Below are 21,980 nucleotides of genomic sequence, written 5' to 3' on the forward strand. Positions count from 1 at the left end.
TGCCTGCCTTGTGAGTAGGGGGAAGGTGAGACTGAGGTCAAAAGAGGAGAGGAGTGGAAAGAAGGAGGCAGAGAGGAATGAGTCAAAGGTAGCATTTGGGGAGGTTAAAGTTGCGAGCCCAGGACTGTGAGAGGTGAGCCGTCCTCAGGAAAGTCTCTGCTGCTAAAGCTTATCAAGGCATCAAGCTCATTGATGAACTCTCCGAGGGAACCTGGAGGGCGATAAATGATAAGGATGTTAAGCTTGAAAGGGCTTTTCTCCCCTCTCTCTCCAGTAAATCTGTGACAGCATGGAATTCCCCTCCTCTCTCCTCCAGACCATTTCCGGAGGCCTTCTCCCTTATAGACAGATGGGTAAGAGAGCGAGAGGCACCCCTTCTGAAGAAACCTACACTCGATCCCTCCGATGTCAACAACTACAGACCAGTATCCCTTCTTTCTTTTCTCTCCAAAACTCTTGAAACTCTCCCGCTATCTCTCTCAGAATGACCTTCTTGATCCAAATCAGTCAGGTTTCAAGACTAGTCATTCAACTGAGACTGCTCTTCTCTGCATCACGGAGGCGCTCCGCACTGCTAAAGCTAACTCTCTCTCCTCTGCTCTCATCCTTCTAGACCTATCGGCTGCCTTCGATACTGTGAACCATCAGATCCTCCTCTCCACCCTCTCCGGTTGGGCATCTCCGGCGCGGCCCACGCTTGGATTGCGTCCTACCTGACAGGTCGCTCCTACCAGGTGGCGTGGCGAGAATCTGTCTCCTCGCCAGCGCTCTCACCACTGGTGTCCCCCAGGGCTCTGTTCTAGGCCCTCTCCTATCTCGCTATACACCAAGTCACTTGGCTCTGTCATAACCTCACATGGTCTCTCCTATCATTGCTATGCAGACCAATTAATCTTCTCCTTTCCCCTTCTGATGACCAGGTGGCGAATCGCATCTCTGCATGTCTGGCAGACATATCAGTGTGGATGACACCACCTCAAGCTGAACCTCGGCAGCGGAGCTGCTCTTCCTCCCGGGAAGGACTGCCCGTTCCATGATCTCGCCATCACGGTTGACAACTCCATTGTGTCCTCCTCCCAGAGCGCTAAGAACCTTGGCGTGATCCTGGACAACACCCTGTCGTTCGAGGTTCATGCTCTACAACATCCGCAGAGTACCCTGCCTCACACAGGAAGCGGCAGGTCCTAATCCAGGCACTTGTCATCTCCCGTCTGGATTACTGCAACTCGCTGTTGGCTGGGCTCCCTGCCTGTGCCATTAAACCCCTACAACTCATCCAGAACGCCGCAGCCCGTCTGGTGTTCAACCTTCCCAAGTTCTCTCACGTCACCCCGCTCCTCCGCTCTCTCCACTGGCTTCCAGTTGAAGCTCGCATCCGCTACAAGACCATGGTGCTTGCCTACGGAGCTGTGAGGAACGGCACCGCAGTACCTCCAGGCTCTGATCAGGCCCTACACCCAAGCAAGGGCACTGCGCATCCACCTCTGGCCTGCTCGCCTCCCTACCATTGAGGAAGTACAGTTCCCGCTCAGCCCAGTCAAAACTGTTCGCTGCTCTGGCCCCCAATGGTGGAACAAACTCCCTCACGACGCCAGGACAGCGGAGTCAATCACCACCTTCCGGAGACACCTGAAACCCCACCTCTTCAAGGAATACCTAGGATAGGATAAGTAATCCTTCTCACCCCCCTTAATGATTTAGATGCACTATTGTAAAGTGGCTGTTCCACTGGATGTCAGAAGGTGAATTCACCAATTTGTAAGTCGCTCTGGATAAGAGCGTCTGCTAAATGACTTAAATGTAAATGTAAATGTAAATGAGGATCCCGGTGCCACCACCCCGCTGACCAGAAGCTCTCGGGGTGTGCGAGAACACGTTGAAGAGAGCAGTAGGAGTAGCAGTGTTATCTGTGGTGATCCATGTTTCCGTCAGTGCCAAGAAGTCGAGGGACTGGAGGGAGGCATAGGCTGAGATGAACTCTGCCTTGTTGGCCGCAGATCGGCAGTTCCAGAGGCTACCGGAGACCTGGAACTCCACGTGGGTCGTGCGCGCTGGGACCACCAGATTAGGGTGGCCGCGGCCATGCGGTGTGGATAAGTAATTCGTTTGTATGGTCTGTGCAGAGAGGAGAGAACAGGGATAGATAGACACATAGTTGACAGGCTACAGAAGAGGGAGTAGCTACGCTAATGCAAAGGAGATTGGAATGACAAGTGGACTACACGTCTCGAATGTTCAGAAAGTTAAGCTTACGTAGCAAGAATCTTATTGACTAAAATGATTGAAATGATACAGTACTGCTGGAGTAGGCTAGCTGGTAGTGGCTGCGATGTTGACACTACACTAATCAAGTCGTTCCGTCGAGTGTAATAGTTTCTACAGTGCTGCTATTCGTAGGCTAGCTGGCTAGCTAGCAGGTTGATTGCGTTACGTTACCTTAAAAGAACGACAATAGCTGGCTAGCTAACCTAGAAAATCGCTCTAGGCTACACAATTGTCTTAGATACAAAGACGGCTATGTAGCTAGCTAGCTACGATCAAACAAATCAAACCGTTGTACTGTAATAGTTTCTACAGTGCTGCTATTCGGGGGCTAGCTGGCTAGCTACGTTAAAAGAACGACAATAGCTGGCCAGCTAACCTAGAAAATCGCTCTAGACTACACAATTGTCTTAGATACAAAGACGGCTATGTAGCTGGCTAGCTACGATCAAACAAATCAAACCGTTGTACTGTAATGAAGTGAAATGAAAATGTGATACTACCTGTGGAGCGACGCGGAATGTTGACCGGGTAGTTGAAGTTCAATTCGGTAGAGGTTGGCTAGCTGTTGGCTAGCTAGCTAGCAGCATCTCCTACGTTAAGGACGACAAATAGCTGGCTAGCTAACCTCGGTAAATTAAGATAATCACTCTAAGTCTACACACTCTAAACTACACAATTATCTTGGATACGAAGACAGCGAAGACAACTATGTAGCTAGCTGACACTACGCTAATCGAGTCGTTCAGTTGAGTGTAATAGTTTCTACAGTGCTGGTGGACAGTGGATGTTAGCTAGCTGCTTAGCTAGCTGCTGGGCAGATACGTTAGGACGACGAAATACGATAATTATGCAATTATCTTTGATACAAAGACGGCTATGTAGCTAGCTAAGAAGAAATTGCTAAGATTAGACAAATCAAACCGTTGTACTATAATGAAATGTAATGAAAAGTTATACTACCTGCGGACCGAAGTGTAGATGCGACCGCTCGCTCCAACCCTAACAAAAGTGTTACATTTGTGAATAGCACTGTCCGTGACTAAAATCCCCAAGTCTTCCAGTATTTTCTAAATGTCTCCAGTAGATATCCGTTCCACCTGAAAGCCCTAATCTGCTCACTTAAATGAATAGAGATCCTGGTCATGGTGCCACAGTATGTCGTTACAGCATAATCAAAGTGAGGATAATCGGCGATCTGCTGTTTACATAATGGTCTATTGTAAGATGAATGTCACACCTTTCCAGTACTCCTCACCCCACCCCAACTCCACCCTTAACACAGTTACCATTCAAAAACTAGCTGTTTATCTACAAAAAAAATGACATTGCGACCAAAGGGAACAGACAAAAGGGACATTGTTTTCATCAAGCCAGCTTCTTTCTATGGTGCTACTCGTTCCTGGGTCCGTCAGGTCGTCAGTTCACCCTGACATTTCTATTCCTCTTCTGACAACAGTCTACTCTGTAGCCTGTCACGTTAACGCACAATTTAAGGGCACTGATTGGGTGATTGGTACAAAGTAAGCCTTATTTTCAGGAGTGAGAAATGCAAAGTGAGCTGAGACAAGTTTGCTTTGTCTTTATTCACTTTATTTTGTCAAGATTTTGTCATATTTTGTCAAGATTTTGTCAGCATTTCCGTTATGCTGTTCTGCTATTCCAAGGATGTGTTACCGAAGAGATATACCACGAGTGGGCTCAAACAGAATACCAACTGGGATTGATCCTGAGGAAAATGTGGCTTACCAGTGAACCTCTGGGTGTTCATAATTAATACTGTGTCAGAAGTTTCTGTCTTTAATAAAAAAATGTTTTAGCTATCCTGACCTGGACACAATGTACAGTATTATAATAGCCCTCCCGATTGGCGCAGCAGTTGAAGACACTGTATCGCAGTGCAAAATGCATTGCTTCAGATGCAGGGTTCGATACCCGTGCTGGCCGCCACCGGGAGACCCATATGTAATTATTGTTTGTCATGAACTTGCATCTGCAGCAATGCATTTTACACTGTGATGCAATGTCTTAGACTGCTGCGCCAACCAGTAGGGCTATTATAATAATGTACATGGGGTCCAGGTCAGGATATCCAAAACATTAATTTTTTAAAGACTACTTATAAACATTAATTTTTTCAAGACAACTTATTTATTTTAATCCAAAGCCTGAATGGGTGAGTCACTCAGCTTTATGTAGGTGCCGGGCTATATGACTGTGCCATCAACTTGATAATATATAACAATTTGTACGTTATTTCGTTAAAAAAAATAAAAGTGAGTGATTGTAATCTGAATATCAAAATATTTTCGATATCCTGTAGGCCTACTGTAGGCGACATGAGTCTCACTAGTGTTGAGTAATGTTGTCACGCCCTGGTCAAAATTGATTATGTTTATCTTTATTTATTTGGTCAGGCCAGGGTGTGACATGGGTTATTGTGGTGTGTTTTTGTCTTGGGGTTTCGTGGGGTTTCAAGCGTAGTCTATGGCTGCCTGAGGCGGTTCTCAATCAGAGTCAGGTGATTATCGTTGTCTCTGATTGGGAACCATATTTAGGCAGCCATATTCTTTGAGTGTTTCGTGGGTGATTGTTCCTGTCTCTGTGTTTAGTTTCACTAGATAGGCTGTATAGTTTTTTCACGTTTCCATCTGTTGTTTTTTTGTACATTTCAGTATTTTCATGTCTAGTCATTTTTCAACAATAAATATGAGTAACCACCACGCTGCATTTTGGTCCGCTCCTCCTTCAACAGAAGAACGTCGTTACAAATGTGCTGTTAAAAGTGGTATAGGTCTTATTTAAAAAGCATATTGAAGTTAGAAGCAATAGCATTTGATGCAATAGCCTACCCATGGTCACTATTTTAGCACCGTTTCGTGCTGCTCTGAGACAAGCATGGGGTCTGGTCTTGGTAAATCAATGATAGTTTTATTTTCACTGAATCTCTGTTTGTGTATTGGTTAGACTAGAATTATACAATTAGGGTGTGGACATGTTATGCTCTTAGTACTGTAGCCTACTCCCGACCGTTACGTTGTACAGCTCCATATTTTCTGTTCCATCCTAACGAAACCAAGGGGTTTTTCATTTTTCTTGGAATAGAAACAACATAATATTAATCAAATTAATTAAGCAAAATTTCTTAAAATTAGTCCCATACAATATGTTCTTACAAAAATGGTTTTAAATGCTCTTGTACAGCCACTGTTGAAGGCTATCAAATGCTTCTCAAATATGCCCTCTGGTGGTCAAACTAGCACTAACTAGCTTTAATGGTTACCATGGCTGACACTTAAATAACGTGCCATAGAATTCTGCGGCACCATGCAAGCTGTGCTGCAGTATGCTGCAACTTTTACATGATGAACCACTGTACTTTTTCTGCAGTTTACTTGTATACAACAAGGTCGTATTTCATATGTAACTTTATCTTATATAATGTCCTGTTTGGTGCTATTTTGTGGCCTAAATTAAGTTTGGGCAATTGTTATTGTGGAGCATTGGAGCGGTACGATACTACTAGGCCAAGTGCAGTACTCTTTTTCACAGAAAGGTTTGTGTGCGTGTTTTACAGACCGATGGAGGTACGAAGGGGAGTTTGTTGTGGGTGTTAGACCACACCCACACCTCATTTGGTAGAAGACTGATGAGGAAGTGGGTAAGCCAGCCCCTCAAAGATGCACAGTAAGTACACACTGAATCCCAAACCAGTCCTTTGCCCCTACTAACTCGCTTGGAGGGCCCTCCGTGGTCATCTGTTGCTGACGAAACTCTGAGGGTGACTTCAAGAGTGATGAGTGGGTCAAACAACGGCTCATAATAATGGCTGGAACGGAGTGGCATCAAACATAGAAACCATGTGTTGGATGTATTTGATACCATTCCACTCCAACCATACCATGAGCCTGTCCTCCCCAATTAAGGTGCCACCACCCTCCTGTGGGATCAAATTAACTCATCAGTTTCGGGACACACTTGGGACTTGAATGATGCAATTTATGTTCCACGTTAAATAATAAAACAAGAATTAAATTAAAATGAACAAATTTCCCCTGTCATTTTACAAGATATAAACCTCCGTAACAGTTAAACATTTAATTTGTGAGGTATTTAATTTGTTACATGTGTCAAGCCTAGAAATCAGACACAAACAAATGTATTTTGCATATAATTAGGCTCACCTCTCCATTATTTTGTATGAAATTGTTAACACCAAACATATCGCGGTGCATGTTGGGATAGCACTTTGCTCTTGAGCTGGCAGCATTACTGGCTCAGTTGAAGTGGCCCCTAAACCCATGATCATTTTAAATCCCTCAGATTTACATCACTTGTGCATATGGTGGAGGCGTGAGTGAATTTGCAAATGGGGGGCGAGTGGAAAGCAAAGGGACTGGTTTGGGCTTCAGCAACAGATTACGGTGAAGTTGCCACGAGACTCTGATCTTGTGTCAGTTTTGCATTTCCCCTATTAATGGTTAAGGATTTAGGGGCGGGGAGGGGAGGGGAGGGGAAGGTACCTAGGGGAAACTTTACCCTGGAGCAAGTACACACATGGACCTATGCAATCCTTTCACATCTGCACTGAGTGTCTGAGGGATAAATCAAATCAAATCAAATTTTATTTGTCACATACACATGGTTAGCAGATGTTAATGCGAGTGTAGCGAAATGCTTGTCCTTCTAGTTCCGACAATGCAGTAATAACCAACAAGTAATCTAACTAACAATTCCTAATCTACTGTCTTATACACAGTGTAAGGGGATAAAGAATATGTACATAATGATATATGAGTGAGTGATGGTACAGAGCAGCATAGGCAAGATACAGTAGATGGTATCGAGTACAGTATATACATGTGAGATGAGTATGTAAACAAAGTGGCATAGTTAGTGGCTAGTGATACATGTATTACATAAGGATGCAGTCGATGATATAGAGTACAGTATATAGGTATGCATATGAGATGAATAATGTAGGGTAAGTAACATTATATAAGGTAGCATTGTTTAAAGTGGCTAGTGATATATTTACAACATTTCCCATCAATTCCCATTATTAAAGTGGCTGGAGTTGAGTCGGTGTCAGTGTGTAGGCAGCAGCCACTCAATGTTAGTGGTGGCTGTTTAACAGTCTGATGGCCTTGAGATAGAAGCTGTTTTTCAGTCTCTCGGTCCCAGCTTTGATGCACCTGTACTGACCTCGCCTTCTGGATGATAACGGGGTGAACAGGCAGTGGCTCGGGTGGTAGATGTCCTTGATGATCTTTATGGCCTTCCTGTAACATCGGGTGGTGTAGGTGTCCTGGAGGGCAGGTAGTTTACCCCGATGATGCGTTGTGCAGACCTCACTACCCTCTGGAGAGCCTTACGGTTGAGGGCGGAGCAGTTGCCGTACCAGGCGGTGATACAGCCTGCCAGGATGCTCTCGATTGTGCCTCTGTAGAAGTTTGTGAGTGCTTTTGGTGACAAGCCGAATTTCTTCAGCCTCCTGAGGTTGAAGAGGCGCTGCTGCGCCTTCTTCACAATGCTGTCTGTGTGAGTGGACCAATTCAGTTTGTCTGTGATGTGTATGCCGAGGAACTTTAAAACTTGCTACTCTCTCCACTACTATTCCATCGATGTGGATAGGGGGGTGTTCCCTCTGCTGTTTCCTGAAGTCCACAATCATCTCCTTAGTTTTGTTGATGTTGAGTGTGAGGTTATTTTCCTGACACCACACTCCGAGGGCCCTCACCTCCTCCCTGTAGGCCGTCTCGTCGTTGTTGGTAATCAAGCCTACCACTGTTGTGTCGTCCGCAAACTTGATGATTGAGTTGGAGGCGTGCGTGGCCACGCAGTCGTGGGTGAACAGGGAGTACAGGAGAGGGCTCAGAACGCACCCTTGTGGGGCCCCAGTGTTGAGGATCAGCGGGGAGGAGATGTTGTTACCTACCCTCACCACCTGGGGGCGGCCTGTCAGGAAGTCCAGTACCCAGTTGCACAGGGTGGGGTCGAGACCCAGGGTCTCGAGCTTGATGACGAGCTTGGAGGGTACTATGGTGTTGAATGCCAAGCTGTAGTCGATGAACAGCATTCTCACATAGGTATTCCTCTTGTCCAGATGGGTTAGGGCAGTGTGCAGTGTGGTTGAGATTGCATCGTCTGTGGACCTATTTGAGCGGTAAGCAAATTGGAGTGGGTCTAGGGAGTCAGGTAGGGTGGAGGTGATATGGTCCTTGACTAGTCTCTCAAAGCACTTCGTGATGACGGAAGTGAGTGCTACGGGGCAGTAGTCGTTTAGCTCAGTTACCTTAGCTTTCTTGGGAACAGGAACGATGGTGGCCCTCTTGAAGCATGTGGGAACAGCAGACTGGTATAGGGATTGATTGAATATGTCCGTAAACACACCAGCCAGCTGGTCTGCGCATGCTCTGAGGGCGCGGCTGGGGATGCCGTCTGGGCCTGCAGCCTTGCGAGGGTTAACACGTTTAAATGTTTTACTCACCTCGGCGGCAGTGAAGGAGAGACTGCATTTTTCCGTTGCAGGCAGTGTCAGTGGCACTGTATTGTCCTCAAAGCGGGCAAAAAAGTTATTTAGTCTGCCTGGGAGCAAGACATCCTGGTCCGTGACTGGGCTGGATTTCTTCCTGTAGTCCGTGATTGACTGTAGACCCTGCCACATGCCTCTTGTGTCTGAGCCGTTGAATTGGGATTCTACTTTGTCTCTGTACTGACGCTTAGCTTGTTTGATAGCCTTACGGAGTGAATAGCTGCATTGATTGTATTCAGTCATGTTACCAGACACCTTGCCCTGATTGAAAGCAGTGGTTCGTGCTTTCAGTTTCACACGAATGCTGCCATCAATCCAAGGTTTCTGGTTAGGGAATGTTTTAATCGTTGCTATGGGAACGACATCTTCAACGCACGTTCTAATGAACTCGCACACCGAATCAGCGTATTCGTCAATGTTGTTATTAGACGCAATACGAAACATGTCCCAGTCCACGTGATGGAAGCAGTCTTGGAGTGTGGAGTCAGCTTGGTCGGACCAGCGTTGGACAGACCTCAGCGTGGGAGCTTCTTTTTTAGCTTTTGTCTGTAGGCAGGTATCAGCAAAATGGAGTTGTGGTCAGCTTTTCCGAAAGGGGGCGGGGCAGGGCCTTATATGCGTCGCGGAAGTTAGAGTAACAGTGATCCAAGGTTTTTCCGCCCCTGGTTGCGCAATCGATATGCTGATAAAATTTAGGGAGTCTTGTTTTCAGATTAGCCTTGTTAAAATCCCCAACAACGGTGAATGCAGCCTCCGGATAAATGGTTTCCAGTTTGCAAAGAGTTAAATAAAGTTCGTTCAGAGCCATCGATGTGTCTGCTTGGGGGGATATATACGGCTGTGATTATAATCGAAGAGAATTCTTTTGGTAGGTAATGCGGTCTACATTTGATTGTGAGGAATTCTAAATCAGGTGAACAGAAGGATTTGAGTTCCTGTATGTTTCTTTCATCGCACCATGCCTCGTTAGCCATAAGGCATACACCCCCACCCCTCTTCTTACCAGAAAGGTGTTTGTTTCTGTCGGCGCGATGCGTGGAGAAACCCGTTGGCTGCACCGCATCGGATAGCGTCTCTCCAGTGAGCCATGTTTCCGTGAGGCACAGAACGTTACAGTCTCTGATGTCCCTCTGGAATGCTAACCTTGCTCGGATTTCATCAACCTTGTTGTTAAGAGACTGGACATTGGCAAGAAGAATGCTAGGAAGTGGGGCACGATGTGCCCGTCTCCGTAGTCTAACCAGAAGACCGCTACGTTTCCCTCTTTTTCGGAGTCATTTTTTGGGGTCGCTGCATGCGATCCATTCCGTTGTCCTGTTTGTAAGGCAGAACACCGGATCCGCGTCGCGAAAAACATATTCTTGGTCGTACTGATGGTGAGTTGACGCTGATCTTATATACAGTAGTTCTTCTCGGCTGTATGTAATGAAACCTAAGATGACCTGAGGTACTAATGTAAGAAATAACACATAAAAAAACAAAAAACTGCATAGTTTCCTAGGAACGCGAAGCGAGGCGGCCATCTCTGTCGGCGCCGTCGTAGGGATGGATTTGGGGTTGGGCTGAGACTGTAATCTCTCTAACTCGCTCAGATCTGCTGTCAGGATTATAAATCTTTGTTTCTACCATCAGATGGGTTATGAGAGAACACTGCTTCACGCTTACATGAATAAAACCCAGATTACACACACATGCACATGTCTCTCTGCACTCTGCAGTCACACTCTAATGCTTAATGCACATTGTGTTGCTGGGGAGGAAACTGAAAATAGCACTTGTGCTTCTGTATACAAAATGTCAACCCTGGAGGCACTTGTTCACCCCACAGGTCTATATGTGAGAGACAAGGTGCTGTATGTGAGATCCTGGAGTCTGATTCCATCACCCTACCCTCCGTTAGAGCCCTGCTCTTCCGACTGCCAGACCTGGAGAGAGGAGTGTGCAGCATCTACCACAAGAAGGTACGCTCGCGCATGCACACATACACACACGCACACACGGTCTAGAAGCAGTAGCCTCACTCAAAGATTAAACGAGTGACCACCATAGCAATGGAAATGCTTGTCATCGATGATTGAAGGCAGGCGAGATCCGGTAGAACCATTCTAGCCAATGATAGGGAAGATACACGGGGGAACAACAGGCACAAGTAAGTTGTTTATTTCAATGTTGTCGGAATGCCATGTGCATCCACTTATATCAGTACATTTGTAAAAGCCTAAACATTTCAAAACTTATATTCGATCAAATAAGCCTCACATAATTCGATATTCTCTCATAGACCTCCATACAAAAAGGGCTTATCACATCCGAACAGATTGTGAGCGAAGCAAATCCTCTCGCTTCACCTCTTCCTTTCTGCCTCACTGTCATATCTCCCACCCTCCCAGTATGACATTGTCTCCTTTCTTCCACAAGCTTCACTCAAATGTCAGGACAAAGAGCTTTCATCAGTGTGTGCATGTGCTTATTTGATGCTGAACCTTGCTCTTGTCCACAGTATCATTTTCTCAGCATGCACTCTTGCCTCAAAATCTGCTGAAAGTTTAATCCTCACAGTGATTGGTTAGAAGTTTTTTCTAATCTATTCCACCCACCTACCCACCCTACACACACACATACATATTAATTGTCATATTTGGATGAGTTGTGTGATGGTCTGCTTCTCTATTTAATGGAGAGAGGAAATAGAATGGTTATGGTAGCAAGCCTTCGTGTGCTCTCAACCATAAAAACCATGTCACATGACCCAAAGCCAGAAAACCATTAAAGCTGTGACACTCATTAACCCTCTGACCTGTTTTAATGCCAATATGAATTCAATATTATCTGTAACGCCACATCCCTCCAATAACAGTAATAGACCACTGACATGCAGGTCACCGAATCAATAAAACTGTAGTATCTATAATGATTAACAATAGTATATTTTTATAACATAGTGCCTGCCTTCAGAAAGTGTTACAACCTGAATTTAAAATGTATTACATTTATATTTTTTGTGTGACTAGCCTACTACACACAATACCCCATAATGTCAAAGCTGAATAATACAATTAGTAAAAAATGAGTCAAGTATTCAGGAATAAAAATGTGCTTAACAAGTCACATAAGTTCCATGTGTGCAATAGTAGTGTTTAACATGATATTTGAATGACTACCTCATTGTCTGTACCCCACACACACAATTATCAGTCAAGCAATGAATTTCAAACACACAAAGACCAGAGCAGTTTTCCAATTCTTTTCAAAAGAAGGGCACCTATTGGTAAATGGGTAAAAATACAGAAAGCAGACATAGAATATCCCTTTGAGCATGTTTAAGTTATTCATTTGACTTTGGATGGTGTATCAATACACCCGGTCACTACAAAAGATACAGTAATTCCTAACTTATTTGCCAGAGTGGAAGGAAACTGCTCACAGGATTTCACAATGAGGCCAATGGTGACTAAAACAGTTACAGAGTTGAATGGCTGTAATACGAGGGAACTGAGGAAGGATCAACAACATTGTAGTTTCTCCACACTACTAACCTAATTGACAGAGTAACAAGAAGGAAGCCTGTACAGAAAATAAATATTCCAAAACATGCATCCTGTTTGCAACAAGGCACTAAAGTAATAATGAAGAATTTTGAAATTAATAATGGGCAAATGTTGCACAATGCAGGTGTGAAAAGCACTAAGAGACTTACCCAGAAAGAGCCACAGCTGCAATTGCTGCCAAAGGTGATTCTAACATGTATTGACTCAGGGGATTTAAATACTTGTCTAATCAAGATATTATTGTCTTATTATTGTCTTATTTTTCATAATTTTTTTACAAATATTAGAATTTTTCTTCCATTTTGACAGAGTATTTCTTGTAGATCATTTACAAAAAATGACAAATCCATTTTAATCCCACTTTGTAACACAACAGAATGTAGAAAAAGTCAAGGGGTGTGAATGCTTTCTCAGGGCACTGTATGTCATGTGGACAGATAATGGTGGTTATAGATTTAGATGGTGCTGCTCTTTGTTGAGTTTTATTGAAGAAGTAGATTGGCTTTTAACATCTGTGATTGAACACGGGTTAGTGTGTGACCAACTCAGTGGCCTTGTGGTTAGAGTGGCCGCCCTGATATTGGAAGTTTGGGAATTCAATCCCCAGCCAAATCACAGTACCCGTTTGTGTGTCAGATATTACCTATGCTGAAGTTTTAACAGGTCAGATAAAACCTACCCAATTATGGTCTGCAAATCAAAGGACCGAGGCTGTCGTCTACCAAAAGTATCTTGTCCATCTGTAAAAATAGCCAGAGTTGAGGCAGAGTTCATCAGTAACACATTGAATGAAAAGGTGAAATCTGATATACAGTTGAAGTCGGAAGTTTATATACACCTTAGCCAAATACATTTAAACTCAGTTTTTCACAATTCCTGACATTTAATCCTAGTAAAAATTCCCTGTTTTAGGTCAGTTAGGATCACCACTTTATTTTAAGAATGTGAAATGTCAGAATAATGAATAGAGAATAATTTATTTCAGCTTTTATTTCTTTCATCACATTCCCAGTGGGTCAGAAGTTTACATACACTCAATTAGTATTTAGTAACATTGCCTTTAAATTGTTTAACTTGGGTCAAATGTTTCAAGTAGCCTTCCACAAGCTTCCCACAATAAGTTTTGGCCCATTCCTCCTGACAGAGCTGGTGTGACGGAGTCAGGTTTGTAGGCCTTCTTGCTCACATGCGCTTTTTCAGTTCTGCCCACAAATTTTCCATGAGATTTCCTCAGGGCTTTGAAATGGCCACTCCAATACCTTGACTTTGTTGTCCTTAAGCCATTTTGCCACAACTTTGGAAGTATGCTTGGGATCATTGTCCATTTGGAAGACCCAATTTGCGACCAAGCTTTAACTTTCTGAACTGATGTCTTGAGATTTTGCTTTCAATATATCCACATAATTGTCCTTCCTCATGTTGTCATCTATTTTGTGAAGTGCACCAGTCCCTTCTGCAGCAAAGCACCCCCACAGCATGATGATGCCACCCCCGTGCTTCACGGTTGGGGTGGTATTCTTTGGCTTGCAGCCTCCCCCTTTTTCCTCCAAACATAATGATGGTCATTATGGCCAATCAGTTCTATTTTTGTTTGATCAGACCAGAGGACATTTCTCAAAAAAGTATGATCTTTGTCCCCATGTGCATTTGCGAACCGTAGTCTGTTTTTTTTATGGCGGTTTTGGAGCAGTGGCTTCTTCCTTGCTGAGCGGCCTTTCAGGTTATGTCAATATAGGACACCTTTTACTGTGTATATAGATACTTTTGTACCAGTTTCCTCCAGCATCTTTTGCTGTGGTTCTGGGATTGATTTGCACTTTTCGCACCAAAGTACGTGCATCTCTAGGAAACAGAACGTGTCTCCTTCCTGAGCGGTATGACGGCAGCGTGGTCATGGTATTTATACTTGCTTACTATTGTTTGTACAGATGAACGTGGTACCTTCAGGCATTTGGAAATTGCTCCCAAGGATGAACCAGACGTGTGGAGGTCTACATTTGTTTTTCTGAGGTCTTGGTTGATTTCTTTTGATTTCCCCATGATGTCAAGCAAAGAGGCACTGAGTTTGAAGGTAGGCCTTGAGATACATCCACAGGTACACCTCCAATTGACTCAAATTATGTCAATTAGCCTATCAGAAGCTTCTAAAGCCATGGCATAATTTTCTGGAATTTTCCAAGCTGTTTAAAGACACAGTCAACTTAGTGTATGTAAACTTCTGACCCACTGGAATTGTGGTACAGTGGAGTGAAATAATCTGTCTGTAAACAATGTGTCATGCACAAAGTAGGTGTCCTAACCGATTTGCCAAAACTATAGTTTGTTAACAAGAAATTTGGGGATGGTTGAAAAACGTGTTTTAATGACTCCATCCTAAGTGTATGTAAACTTCCGACTTCAACTGTACAAACTTATACTCTGTTTTACAGGTCAGACCAAACCTAAGTATGTTCTCCCCATCGATGACCATTGGTGAGCAGGCTGGAGGTGTATTTTTTGTTTTTATTTGGTCTTCAAAACATTTAAAACAAAAAGAAATTATTAACCCCCCCCCCCCCAAATATCTTTTTGTTTTTTTACAGCTTTTTTTGCTAAATATCCATACACTACTGTTCACTACTGGGGTCACTTAGAAATGTAATTGTTTTTTAAGGAAAAGCTACTTTTTTGTCCATTAAATTGAACTGGCCTAAATCAAACAATAAAACTGTCCTTCTTTGGACGAGTTGAGTATCTGGATCATAGCACTTGTTGGTTCTATTACTGGCTCAAAATGGCCAGATGGCCAGCATCCCGTAGTCGCCTCTTCACTGTTGACGTTGAGACTGGTGTTTTGCCGGTACTATTTATTGATACACCGGGGCCTCCCACTCCTCTGGTTAAAGCCAGTTTGCGGCTGTTCTGTGAAGGGAGTAGTACATAGGGTTGTACGAGATCTTCAGTTTCTTGGCAATTTCTCGCATGCAATAGACTTCATTTCTCAGAGTTTCAGAAGAAAGGTCGAGAAGCTTGTCAGGTTCTGATTATCTTATTATCTTCTTCACTCGAGATTAGCCCCTAATTGCTAATGAATCAGTTCTTTATTCTCCAGGCTCCGCTTTGTCATCAAAATGGACAACCTTGCAATGATTGACATGTATCCATCGTGATTTTCCCTGGACTTTTACTGCTGACATTATGAGCAAAACTTGATAAGGACCTTCCCATTTTGGCACTAATGTGTCTATTACATTTATTTTACACTACATCATGTCGCCCCTCTGGAGTTGTTTCCCACGCCTCTTTTACTTGTCTGTCTGCTTCCCCTACTGCATTAGAGAGTTAAGCATTGTGTCACTCATAAAGTGAACGTCTGCTTTTCTCAAATCTAACGTGCCTGGTTGTGACGTGTCGACCTGTGATGACCTCAAACTGACTCAACCCTGTGGTTTTGTTATGTGTTGCCCGTATACTACATAAAACCGTAGGCCAGGTATTTCCAAACTGGGGCACGCGCAATGCCGTCGGGGGTACGCCAAATAAAAATGTGATTCACAAATTTAAAAAAACATATATATTAAAAAATATATATATATTATTTTAAAAAATTGTTAAGGAAAACTAACAATTCTTCACATTTTCAAACAGTACATTTATATTTTCCAACGGGGCTATACTTTTTTTGAGGTTATTTCTCACCTGAGTAGCCTCGTTTCACTGCCAAAAATAAAATTAAACCTTCTAGTGTACAGCGAAATAACAACAGTGTCAAATACAGGTAGCCTAGTCAAATAAATAACATCCAATCACATTAACCGTCACTCTCTCGCGGGAAACCGTCACTCTTGCGCTGACATTTAGAAACAAACATGACCATTTGAAAAATAAGAATAAAGACAACTTTTGAGAATTAAGACATGTATAAAAGCAACAGATACCATTAAAAAGAAGAAGCTAGAAGTGTCTTATATGGTGAGCTACTGAGTGGCTAGGACAGGAAAGCCCAACACTATTGTGGAGTACTTACAGTGCCTTGCGAAAGTATTCGGCCCCCTTGAACTTTGCGACCTTTTGCCAAATTTCAGGCTTCAAACATAAAGATATAAAACTGTATTTTTTTGTGAAGAATCAACAACAAGTGGGACACAATCATGAAGTGGAACGACATTTATTGGATATTTCAAACTTTTTTAACAAATCAAAAACTGAAAAATTGGGCGTGCAAAATTACAACCTTTACAGATCATTACCTTTGCAACTTGTCCAGGTAACTGGAAGCATTCAGTAGAGTCATTATCTCTGGTCCATTCTTCACAGGAACTCCCAGTGATGTCCTGAATCCTCTGTTTTTCCATATTTTTCCAAAATCATAGGTAACACCAAACGCATACCTTGAGTCTGTGTAGCTGTTTATATATTAGCTGTTTTTCCTTCAGCCTGTCTGCATGCTTCTGTCAAAGCCACCAATACCGCCACCTGTGCAGATGTTCCTGCAGGTAACTTGCCTGTCACTATCACAATGTCCATTGTAGTAACTGCCCAGCCTGCCCCCCCCCCTCCCCCCAATTCTTGAACTGTCTGTGTATAAGATTAACTCAGGGTTTTCCAATGGATGACTCTTAATAAACCCATCAGAGAGCTGATCCAAAACCAACTCACAACAGTCGTGTTCAAGTAATTGGTATCTGAAGGAAGCATCAGAGTAGCTGGATTACATGGTGTGCCACATTGTATGATGATGTTAGGAGCCTCCAACACACTACCATTTGCTCCAGCTGTGACCTGTGCAGCTCGATTAATTGTCAAAAGAGTATGAACAACATGTCAGCAGAATCTTTAATCACTACTTTAGTAGCTTCCATAGCTTCCTTGCTAATGGAATTTTGTTTTGTGCAAGGTGGGGCAACACCTGTCAAGCACACCGGTTCCATATCCAAAGTTCCACACTCAGTTTTCTTCGTAGTCCAAATAGGATGATTCTGAACTGTAGATCCCTGCAGTTGTCTAATTTTGCCACATCACCTTCCCTTCAGAAATGTTCAGTGTAGAGTCAAGTTGCATAATAATATCAAGGCCTAAAATAGGTTGTTCAAATGAGCCTATCCACACCCCTGCATCAATCTTCATTGGACCAATAGAAACACACACTCCTGTTGCTCTCATCTTTTTGCCCGTGTACTGAGGACATATATGTTTGGATAAGATATGGGCAATACTGTGACTTGAGCACCTGTATCTACTAAAACATCTACTGCACAGTTGTTTACCATCATGTTCACATATATTCCATCCGATTTCATGTGTACACCAGCTGGGTTGTCCTGTTTCCATTTTCCCTTAGACGGACACTGCTTCTTCTGGCCATTCCTCATAAGAACACGTTTTCTTTTCTGACAGTCTCGTTGCCAGTGACCAGAAATCCCGCAACAATGACAAACATCAGGTTTCTCTTCTGCTAAACGAATAATGTTGTTGGTTTCAATCAGAACCTGAACAACTCTGATAACAGCCGGTTTATTATGTTGATTGATGTCTCTGTCCAGTTGTGACAACCTGTCGATGATGTTGCTGTGGTTTTGTCTCTCCGAATAAGTAGTTGTGGAAACAAAAGTTTTTCGCAAATCGTCATGTATGGATTGCATCAGCTGATGGGTGATTGCCCCATTTTTGGAGGAATTGAGTGCATCTTGATCTTCCATGTCGAATTGAGTGCATCTTGATCTTCCATGTCGGGTGGAATGTGCCTATCCACCTCTGCTCTAAACCTTTCTTCAAATTCAAAAAAACGGTTCTTTCGGTTTTTGAACAAATTTGGTTCTCTCTCCCCAATTGGTGGTTGCATTGGTCAGACCCTAAAGGAAGACATGTATGGCTCTCCATCTATCGACCACATCTTGCTCTTCGACCCACCTCGACACCATCTGGTGAAATTGCAGAGCGCCAAATTCAAAATACAGAAAACGTAATATTAAACCTTCACGATAACACAAGTGTCATACATGATTCTTTAGCTTAGAATCTTAGCAATCTAACCGCATCTTCGGATTTCAAAAAGGCTTTACGGTGGAAGTCACAGCATTCGATTATCTGAAGTCAGCGCCCCACACCAGCATATTATCCAAACAAGCACAACATCCCAAATAGCAATAAAATAAGTGACTTGCCTTTGAAGATCTTCCTCTGATCGCAATCACAAGAGTTCCAGGAACACAATGAATGGTCGTTTTGTTTGATAAATTCCTTCTTTCTTTCCCAAATAGTCAGTTTAGTAGGTGACATTTAGTTCAGTAATCCACCCGTTCAGAATGCAGACATAGGGGTTCCAAAAGTTACCAGTAAAGTTTATCTAAACAAATCAAACAATGTTTCTAATTTATTATTAGGTACTCTAATATCTAAATAAACTATCATATTTCATACGGAGCTAACTATTTTCAATAGGAAAATCGCGCAATGAGACTAGTTTTGCCATGGGACTTCCTGAGGATAAACAACTGTTCCTCGTTGGTTTTTCAGAATACCAGCCTGCAACCATGTATAAAGACTGTTGACATCTAGTGGAAGCCATATGAACTGCAATTTGGGAGGCAGAAGTCTTTGGTTTCAAAAGCTTAAGCTGGAAGGTCAACAGAAAAAAAATTGGTCCTCTGGTTTTCGCCTGCCAAATCAGTTCTGTTAGACATTCATAGACACTCATAGACATAATTGTAACTGTTTTAGAAACTTTAGTGTTTTCTATCCAATACTACCATGCATATCTTAGCTTCTGGGCCTGGGTAACAGGCAGTTTACTTTGGACACCTCAGTCATCCTATCCCTAAGAGTTTTAAATACCGTCTTGTTTTTGTCATCAACTTAGACATTATCTGTAATTTCCCTCAAGCTTTTTGTATATCAGACAGACTCAGTCTTTGTCAACAATGACAGAATGTCTTTATTTCTTGCCTACACTTGTCTACTTTGAAATGGTTATTCATATCACTAGACAGTGAATTTAAAAATGTTCATGCTCACATCCGAAGGAGCTGTTCTGCCCTTCTCCAGAGGGTTTTTCTCACTTAACAATGGCATTACATTAACTTCAGAAGTTGTATAATATATGTTGATATTTATATAACCCCTTTTGAGGACTCAAACCTCTTATCTTCTAGAACCTACGTTGTTTCTGTAGGGCCTGGTTAACATGTTAACTTCAAAAGCTTGTTGAAGGCTTATATTACCCACACAGGTACAAATTGCTACTCAACTAGCAACTCACTTCTATGTAACAAGGTTACACAAAAAGGACTCAAACCTTTTAATAGAGGACTTGAACCCCTATAATAGATATTTAACAAATCTATAACAGAGCAAACAAATGACTAAACCCTGTAACAGAACAAAGGACTCAAACCTTATACATCACAGATACGTATCACTCAATGCATGCACTAATTTTAACCTAATTTGGTTCTTTGAAATGACATCGGTCTAGACTCACCCAGCAATCATGAGATTAAGAGTTGAATCCCGTGGGTTGCGCTCTGCCCTCTCTCTTTCTTTTCCCTGCATCAACACACAGTTGAGTTTTTCCTTGTTGTTGGTCACAACCAATTAATCTGGGTCACAACACCAAGTGCCAGGAGTTGATGTTACTCTTCAATAACACAGACCCCAAAGTAAATCAGGGTGAGAAAAAAGGTTTATTCAAAGAGGACAAATCATAGATGTTATGCTGAGAGGTAGATGTTTATTTGTATTTATTATGGATCCCCATTAGCCACTGCTAAGGCAGTAGTGTATAGTGTGTATGCTATTGTGTATGCATGTGTCTGTGCCTATGTTTGTTTGTGTTGCTTCACAGTCCCCGCTGTACCATAAGGTGTTTTTTAAATCTATTTTTTTTAAATAAAATTTTAGTGCTTGCTTGAGTTACTTGATGTGGAATAGAGTTCCATGTAGTCATGGCTCTATTTAGTACTGTGTGCCTTCCATAGTCTGTTCTGGACTTGGGGACTGTGAAGAGACCTCTTGTGGCATGTCTTGTGGGGTATGCATGGGTGTCCAAGCTGTGCGCCAGTAGTTCAAACAGACAGCTCGATGGATTCAACATGTCAATTCCTCTCATAAATACAAGCAGTGATGAAGTCAATCTCTCCTCCACTTTGAGCCAGGAGAGATTGACATGCATGTTATTAATATTAGCTCTCTGTTAACATCCAAGGGCCAGCCGTGCTGCCCTGCTCTGAACCAATTTCCTAAGTCTGTTTTTGTGGCACCTGAACAGTCGTCCAGGTGTGACAACTAGGGCTTGTAGGACCTGCCTTGTTGATAGTGTTAAGAAGGCAGAGCAGTGCTTTATTATGGACATACTTCTCCCCATTTTAGCTACTATTGTATCAATATGTTTTGACCATGACAATCCAGGGATACTCTAAGCAGTTTAATCACCTCAACGTGCTCAATTTCCACGTTATTACAAGATTTAGTTGAGGTTCAGGGTTTCTTGAGTGATTTGTCCCAAATACAATGCTTTTAGTTTTCGAAATATTTAGGACTAACTTATTCCTTGCCACCCACTCTGAAACTAACTGCAACTCTTTGTTGAGTGTTGCAGTCTTTTCAGTCACTGTAGTAGCTGACATGTATAATGCAGTTTGCCTTTTTTCCCAGAATTTCATTAAAGATGCTCCAAAGCTTTTTACTATCATTCTTTATTTATTTTATCTTGGTTTCATAATGTAGTTTTCTTCTTTTTGTAGTTATCTTTTTATTAGAATGGTATTTATTTTAACAGGGGTTACACAGCCAAGAAAATTGAGTGCACCACACAGACTAAGTACAATGAAATGAATCAGGATAGAGCAAAACCTTATACAAAAAGGCAGTCATAAAAATATATACAAACATCACAATTATAACATGGAGACCAGATTTTCCAAAATGTATCAGACCTCTGGTGTAAATCAAAGGTAAGTTTCTCGATAGGTAGGATAGCAGAAGCTTGAGAGAGCCACATTCTCACAGATATTACTTCAGTTGTGGACCATAATAACAATATGCATTTTTTTGGCTAAGTAAACAAGGGTTTTGAACAGACGTTCAGTGTCAGGATCAAACACAACGTTATAATCAAAGTAGAGAAAATATGACTTTGGTGAAAAAGCAAATCGTCTAATCAGCTCAGCACAATGTACCCTCCAAACTCGTCATCAAGCTCGTGACCCTGGGTCTCGACCCCGCCCTGTGCAACTGGGTACTGCACTTTCTGACGGGGGCCCCCAGGTGGTGAGGGTAGGTAACAACATCTCCACCCCGCTGATCCTCAACACTGGGGCCACACATGGGTGCGTTCTGAGCCCTCTCCTGTACTCCCTGTTCGCCCACGACTGCGTGGCCATGCACGCCTCCAACTCAATCATCAAGTTTGCAGACGACACTACAGTGGTAGGCTGATTACTAACAACGACGAGATGGCCTACAGGGAGGAGGTGAGGGCCTGCGGAGTGTGGTGTCAGGAAAATAACCTCACACTCAACATCAACAAAACTAAGGAGATGATCATGGACTTCAGGAAACAGCCGAGGGAATACCCCCCTAAGTTCCTCAGCGTACACATCACGGACAAACTGAATTGGTCCACCCACACAGACAGCGTGGTGAAGAAGGCGCTGCAG

General features: G+C 42.8%; 1 protein-coding gene across 5 annotated transcripts in view; it reads left to right on the forward strand.

Annotated features, from left to right (window-relative positions):
* Positions 1-21,980, forward strand: part of msh3 (mutS homolog 3 (E. coli)) — a 141,722-nt gene that overhangs the window by 41,331 nt on the left and 78,411 nt on the right. For all 5 annotated transcript variants that reach the window (XM_064973548.1, XM_064973565.1, XM_064973574.1 and 2 more), the window contains exons 12-13: positions 5,840-5,949; positions 10,626-10,758. In XM_064973548.1, the coding sequence (XP_064829620.1) occupies positions 5,840-5,949; positions 10,626-10,758 (243 nt within the window). The remainder of the gene's footprint in view (positions 1-5,839; positions 5,950-10,625; positions 10,759-21,980) is intronic.

Source organism: Oncorhynchus masou, chromosome 1 (genome assembly GCF_036934945.1).
Source record: "Oncorhynchus masou masou isolate Uvic2021 chromosome 1, UVic_Omas_1.1, whole genome shotgun sequence".
NCBI lineage: Eukaryota > Metazoa > Chordata > Actinopteri > Salmoniformes > Salmonidae > Oncorhynchus > Oncorhynchus masou.